General features: G+C 40.6%; 1 protein-coding gene across 1 annotated transcript; it reads right to left on the bottom strand.

The window, feature by feature from the left end:
• Nucleotides 1-1357: 1357 nt before the first annotated feature.
• LOC144530993 (uncharacterized) lies at nucleotides 1358-3949 on the bottom strand. Its single transcript, XM_078270854.1, has 2 exons — nucleotides 3569-3949; nucleotides 1358-2012 (listed from the first exon to the last, which is right to left on the bottom strand). Exons 1-2 carry the CDS (start codon nucleotides 3947-3949, stop codon nucleotides 1482-1484), a joined length of 912 nt encoding a protein of 303 aa, XP_078126980.1. The 3' UTR covers nucleotides 1358-1481.
• Between the last annotated feature and the right edge of the window lie 4097 nt (nucleotides 3950-8046).

Below are 8046 nucleotides of genomic sequence, written 5' to 3' on the forward strand. Positions count from 1 at the left end.
CATTCTGAAGAAAGGAAAGTCAGACATAAGTTTCATCATATTTTTTGACAATTACAACTAGTTACAATAGATTATTTTGAGAGTTGAAATGATATTTGTTAGTTTTTTAACTCACAAAAAAACTTTGAGTCGTTACTTAAATCATGTAATAGAGTCATCACGCCGCACAGTTGTGCTCTTTTATTAATTACCTATTTACTTTGTTAACCACTTGCATAATCTGCATGCCCACTCATTACACTGTTGCTAATTGGTCCCACAGTGCATTTCTGATTATGAGGCTTAATAAATGACTGGATAAGTGCTTAATCAGTGCTCTGTAAACCAGGCACTGCCCCAGGCCGTCATTAAAATGGTCTAAAAGAGGTGTACGTGTTAACGAGGGGGTTCTGGTTGCCATAGAAGAACCAACTCAACTCTCAAAGGAATTGACCCTTCGCTAAGCCCCGCCCTCCGTAGTTACTGTTGCTACGCCTGACAAGCTTTCGTGCCTGGCACGTCTGTTACAGTATGTATGCACCGGTGTCAGACATTCCCAAGGAGATAATTAGTCATTTTTGGGGGAACAGGTGAAATATCTGAGAGAGCAAGACAAAAGGAACTGCAGTATGCATTCGAGGGATATATTCACGACATAATATGCAACCGATTAGAGAATAATTTCATCAAAACTGAAGCTAAAGCCTATAGGTGATGCAATAATGTGAGCCGCCTCGTACGCTGACCATTCAAATGGGAAACGCACAAATTGAGGAACAGCTTAAGCATAAATCTTGTGGAATAAACACAAGACATTAGCTTGAACACTTTGCAATGATAGCATTCTCCTGCTTATATTTTTAGCAATTAACAAAATGCTGAAATATATTTTAAAGTATGTCAGTGAGCCTCCGTCTTGCCTTTAATCATCTTAAGGATGGGTTAATAACTGATGTGTACCCACTTGATCGCTCTCTGGGACATGTTTTCATGCTAATTGAATGTGTGTGAAACAAGCTAGCACGGACCGCTGATTAGCTTACAACGCTAGTATTCGGGGCACAGGGAAAGTAAAAACAAATCACTATTTATACCACTAAAAAGGCTCAAAATATCACCAAACTTCAACGGTAGCATAATGAGGGTCCCTAAATGTTAACCGAAGCGTTGAGAACATTGTAAGTGTACAGACAGTTTATTAAAAAGATAGTTTAGAAAGACAGTAGCTCCGAAGACAGCGGCCGCCTGTATACGAGAACGTGACTGTCTTTATAATCTTTTAATCTTTTTAATAAACTGTCTGTACGCTTACAATGTTCTCAGTGCTTCGGTTAAGTGTCATTCGGTTTTTGTCATGACAAGTTATGGTTAGGGTTAGGGTTGGAGTTCAGGTGTCATGACACTGTCACTCTTATGTAGATACCTTCAAGTAAAGTGTTACCATAAAAACATTGTTTCGACATTTCCAAGACGGGGTTATTTTATGTTTAATGGAAGCTTGATCACACCTTGACATCGTGTGGCTTCTTAGAGAAACTCCCTCCACAGCACCTGACGTCCACACGCTCCATCTTGGTGATGTAGAGGAGAGGCTCAACGCTGCTGCTCAGATCCATTATGGAGAACACGCTGACGCTGATCTGGCAGCGAAACGCCACGAAGGTGTAGTAGGACACGAAGGGCATGAGAGCTACGGGCGGCAGGTAGTTGGACATGATGATGGCCAGGATGATCAGCACCATCTTAAAGGCTTTCTTCTTTACCGGGTGCATCACCTCCTTTCCCGCCACACAACGTCTGAGGACCCAGATGACGGAGATGTTGCAGAAGAGCATGACTGTAAAGGCAAAGAGGATGACACCGCTGAAGATCTCATTGACGCTCATGACTCCCAGGACACACTTGGTGAGGCCGTAAGCCAGAATGAAGCCCCAGACCACCACAGAGATGCCAATGCGCATCTTATTGTCTCGAATACCAGTGAAGAGTACTGGGTGGACCACAGCCATGTAGCGATCCAGACAGATACACACCTGGAACAGCAGATCAGTGAAGAAATATTGGTAACACTTTACTTGAAGGTATCTACGTAAGAGTGACATGACACTGTCATGAACACAAAACTGTCGTAACACAGTCATGACACTTGAACCCTAACTCTAACCATAACCCTAACCATAACCATAACTTGTCACGACAAGCTTTTTGGATGACTTTTATATTATGACTGGGTCATAATACTGTACTGTTTTAAAGGAGAAAGTGTTCTGCACTTAAGCGCACATATTTTAAATACTCCTTCTCAACTTACTCAGCCTCTTTGTCGATCACGAGTCAGACGTGGCTACGAGCCAGCTCCTTTAAGTGATCGATGAGAAAAATAAATAACATTTTTGAACAGCGCAGAACAATTTTTTTCATATTACTACTTTTGATGGAATATCAAGTTACAGTATACTTAATTTCATTTCCCTGGCTTTAGTAGGTACTAAAGTCAAAATACTCATACTCAACTTACTTAGTCCTGAAAATGACCACAAAGAGACAGAAAACCTGAATGAAGTAAGTTTGAAGTTACACAACCCTCCTCCAAAGCGTGCGGGAGGAGGGTCTGGCTAGTCCACAAAGCATTCCGGGATGGGAGGAAAACGGGCTCTGGTTTATTGGCATTTCTTTAAACCAATCACAATCGTCTTGGGCGGTGGTAAGCAAGCCGCGGCGCCGCTGCAAAATAGGCTTGGAAGGAGCTTGTTTTGGTGTCCGTTCAAAGGTTGTTTTAGTCGTGCAACAGAAAACTCAGATTGGACAGATAGTCTAGCTAGCTGTCTGGATTTACCCTGCAGAGATCTGAGGAGCAGTTAACCATAGTCCTCAGAAATCAACCAAAGTTTAAAATGCAATCACAAAGGAAGCCCAAGGCAACGGATATCCGGCCTAAATGAGTGAAATCCGGCGGATTTTCCGGCGGCAACGGAGCAATCCCGGAAGTAGAACGTCAAGGATATAGACTACAACGTGTCAGACTTGGCTACGAGCCAGCTCCTTTAAGTGGTTATTTAAAATAACATTTTTGAACAGAGCAGAACAATCTTTTAATATTACTACTTTTGGATATGAGCCAAATCTTACCCTATAATTATCTTATTTCACTGACAAATGAGGTCATGAGGTTACGAGATTATACAATTTGCAGCAACCACAGTATTTTATATATTACCTAAAATAAACCAAACTAATGTATATGGCTTGACGTTATTATGAGCAAGGTAACATCCAAAATACAGTGCTGAACTTGCATTCGCCTTTGCTTTTGCCCAACTGTAGCTCTGTATTTCTGACCTTTCTGCATTAAAAGCAAACTATCTGATATCATGTAAATGTATTAGAGCCTAGCCACATGTATTGAGCTGCACAGGACCCTGTACTATCACAGGCAACAGGTTCAGAAAGGCTGTTTTTACTGCCATTTCTAATTTGAAGGTTCATACAAGTCAATTATTATACATTAGCCTTTTTTTTTTTTAGGATGCAGAGATGTATCACCCCATTTATCACTGCTCAGATGTAAAGTATTACATACAAAACTCACCAGAAAGAGTGGGGCTACATCCTTGATCCCATATGCGAACCTCTGAAAGTACCAAATGCGACTGTCATCCAGCAGCAGCCGGTTGACAATATCTACGGGCGTCATTAGGCAGAAGTAGGCGTCCAGGATGGCCAGGTTGATGATAAAGATGTCAGAGGTGGACGCGTCACTTTTCCTGGTGGCGATCTGCCAGATGACCAGGATGTTACAGGGCGTCCCCACTGCCAGGTTGAACACCTTGACCCCAAAGTAGAAAATGAAGCCGTAAGGGGAAACGGCACACACTGGGAACTGGTACCATGGTGGAGGTCCACCGGGGCCACCAGGGGTGGTAGAGTTTTCATAGAAGTTGGTGGTGGGGTTCAGAGTGGTGTTGAACATCGTGGGGATGAAGTGCCGATGGTGGAAGGAGAGACTGGGATGCTATGAGAAAGAAAGTTGAGTAAAGGGTTTTGATTCTCCACAGTTCATTTGTGTACATTTTGACCCCAAAAGTGTGCCACGTTTTAAAGTCTAAAATGTATAGTCAAAATCAACAATTATGCCCTTGCTTGTGATCTAAAAGTAATTTCCCAATTTTAATGCACCAAAATGGGGGTAGAATGGTTGGCAGTAGCGCGAGTAGAGAGTTTGGTCCGGGAACCGGAGGGTCGGAGGTTAAAGTCCCCACATGGACCGAAATACGGCGTGTGGATTGGCAGCTGGAGCACTGCCGAGGTGCTCTTGAGCAAGGCACCAGACCCCCCCCAACTGCTTGGGTGCCTGTCCAGCAGTCGCAGCCCTCTCACTCTGACGTCTCTCCATTTGCGCGTATACGACCTGTGCATGTGTGTGTATTTCTGTGTGATCTAACACAGAGTGAAAAAAAAAAAAGTAATTTCCCCATTCAATAAATAGTTCAAAAAAGGAATAAAATACAATGTATTTTACAGTCACACATACATGCTACATACAGAACACCTAACAGAGGCCTACACAGTGGAACTAGAATATCACATCAACCCATCTTACCCTAACAGAGATCACAGTGTCCTGCAGCCCTGGTCTTCTGCACTTGCTGTAAAACTTTTCTGCATGTAGCACGAGTGGGGCCGAGGGCTTATAAATACGCTGCACAGGGACTGATGCCATTGCTGGATTGGGCCAGTCAGAGGGACAATGGCTATCTCTTCTCAACGTGGTGTCAAACCCAAGCTGTGATTGGGCAGTAATGCAAAATAGAGTTGCTGGGACATGTACAGTGATTGGACGGTTTGGACACGTACAAAGGGGCGTATTTAGGTTGAGTTAGACAGGGTTGGCATGATGTCCTAGAAGTAGACGCATACATGCTGCAGGGGCAAAAATGTATGTCATATTCTCTCGTCATTGAGTAATCCATGCGTCAAGGGGACTCTGTCTTTTTCTTCAGGGCTCCCTGAGTGTTGAACTGAGGAATTTACTGTAGTGTTGTCGTCTGTACCGTCCTTTAAATTTCCCTTTGGTGTGGCAAGGTGGTTGCGTTAATATGCATATTCCCAGTTGTTGCGTTATAAAGACATCAGCCTTATAGTTTCTCAAGCCGCTGGCCTGTGGATGACTTTTCATTTTTCTCATTTTATGGTTCATGTTAGGGTGTAAACGGGTAATCTAATCCCAGGTTTGTTTGCTATGGCTAATTTCTATCTACAGCAGCAGTGCAGCTGAACATTCATTCTCACTGATGCAACTGTACGCTGTTCAGTAAACAGGTGATGCAAGGTAAGCATAAATGAGAAATCTAAGGCAAGGAGTTACTAATGTGGCCAGACTGTGTTAAGAAAAATCCTGCTGGGAATACAAGCTTGCAAAGTCACGACAAACACCCACCTAGTGTATATAAAGACTGCTGTGTGTTTTCATAACAGCTTTGTTACACAACCAACAATTTTGCACATGATCAGGTTACTGATAATGAGGAGTACTACTCAGCCAGTAAGAAGGGGTGTGGAGTTTGAAATATATGGGTATTTACTAGGCATACAGAGTCCAGTGAAGGATGCTATCAAGTTGCAATATGGGAAATGGATCCAGTCACTGAGCTTAACTATTACTGGGGATAAAAAGTCAGGATATCTTGGCCTCTGGTGCTTCGATTTAGATTTTTTTTTTTCTTAAATCTGTCTCAGTCACTTAACTTTATGTAAGTGCAACACAAAATCACTGAGAACTCTCTCACACACACACACACACACACACACACACACACACACACACACACACACACTGATGCAACGACTGTGGCAACAGGTCAGAGCAGTCCAGCCTTCAGGCAGGATTGTCTGATAGGGGGGGTGGGGGGTGCGTGTATGAATAGCTGTGGATGCGGGGAGGGGCCCATAGAGAATGCCTTTCTACAGGGCCCAGAATGTTGTACTGTTGTGAGAAATTAGATTTACCTCTGGTGATACTATTGAAAAACATTGTGGTGGTAGTTACTGTACGTTTACTCGTCTGCAAACCTGGAATTCTTTCGTTTCTATCTTTTTTTCTTCTTAGAAAATACGGTAAAAGTAATGTTTGAGATCAAAGCTGATGAGCTAACATTAGAACCCAGACAACTGTACTCTGAAATGTAATAACTTGTTTAGTACATTTTCATATTACCTGTTAATATGCTCTGGAAACAGCATGTTATCTCCATAAAGGTCACCGGGCAACATTCAAAACTAGGACTTTATATATAACAATAAATGCAATGACAAAAATATATTACAATATTTTATTTAATAAATCAAACATTCAGTTGGGCTTACAAATAGGCAGTTGGTAGTCATATACTCTGGAGAACACCTCAGGCAGATTCTGACACATCGAGAAAACAATTGGCAACAATGGTCATGTCTGAATGTATTGTTTAGGTTAGAGTAAATACATTATCAGATGTGTATGGAGAAGTTGAACCTGATTAACTGATGCATTTAACCATTGTCGTCAGTGTTGCTTGTTTGTTTAATTTGTTCAAATTAAACGTGTCGCCTCTTTTAGGTAATAAAAGTGAAACATACAGAAGTGTTTTTGTTTTTTTTCTCCAAATCCATGAGACATTATACATTGTACTGTGTCCAATAACGAATATTGACCCTAATCTGCCTCTCAAAAGCCAATCACGTTTGAATTCAATGTATTACATCAGTGGTTCTCAAACTTTTACACATCAAGGACCCCTAAACTGACACAAATTAGACCACAGACCCCCATCTGATAAAACCTTGTTCCAGGGTCCCCTACCTGATAGAAGTTTTTGCTTTTTATTACAGAAAGTGAATGGAACCCATGAGCAAAATAGTCATACAATCTGTCATTGTGTTACTTATGGATGAAATTATAGTGAAAATAGATTATTCGCAATTTTGTTGGGGAACCCCTTCAAGGACCCCTGGGGGTCCCCAGACCCCAATTTGAGAACCACTGTATTACATAAAAGCGCTTTCACCAAGAGGAGGTTCTAAAGACTCGTAGGCGCTCATAATAATAACACAATCAAGCATTAGAACTACATCAGTTCTTGTATTAACTACAATCACCAGTTTAAATACACAATGCAATGTGCACTAAGATTAGAGAATTATGTAGCCTGCAAACATTATATCAAAATATAGAAATATATATATAATAAATAATTTGTGATACCGAATTTGTTAGGATCCAAATCACAATTGTCTGAAAACACAGAAAGCCTTCTCTGTCTCTCTTTTCCTACATGTCCTTTAAGATTAGTACATATTTAAATGATGGATTTGACCTGGATTCTCCTCTAGTGCACTTCATAATTAGATAATAATAATTATAATATTCTCTCCACCATCTCAACAAACGCACAAAGAATACATGAGAAATGACTGAATGACACAGACGTACACAGTTTGTCTGTTGTTTGGAATCCAAGCAGCTACTCATTTATCAAATTCATGTGTTATTAATTCATAACCCAGAATATTCCCATTCTACAAATGGAAAAAAAAACAAAAACAAAAAAAACACATTTCTTTCTCATACAAAATCTAAGTGTTATGTACAAGGAAGTAGAATGTCATGAAGTCAACATGACGTCTTTTCAAAGAGGTTAGAAAAAGAGGTTTTCAAGTATTCAAATACCGGTAATAAAATCAAAACTGACGAGTTAAAACTTGCTAAAAAGAGAAAACGAAAGAAACGTTACAAAGCTGCATATTTGATCTTTCGTTGGAGTATCAAATCAAACACGGATTTAAAATAACATTCACTGCTGCCCTCCGTATAGTTTGTACCAATTGTTCAAAGGATGGTACATCCCATCAGTCACGACATCAGCAACAAACAAATGCATTAAAAATGGCCTAACAGCTGTTTCAATCATCAATCATTCACAAACTTGATCTATATATTGTAAAGATATTAAATATTGCAATTAATTATGTGGCCAAAAAAATTGACGTATCATAGAAACGAGCTTTAAAAAAAAAAAAAAAAAAAAAAAA

Source organism: Sander vitreus, chromosome 2, assembly GCF_031162955.1.
Source record: "Sander vitreus isolate 19-12246 chromosome 2, sanVit1, whole genome shotgun sequence".
NCBI classification, from domain to species: domain Eukaryota; kingdom Metazoa; phylum Chordata; class Actinopteri; order Perciformes; family Percidae; genus Sander; species Sander vitreus.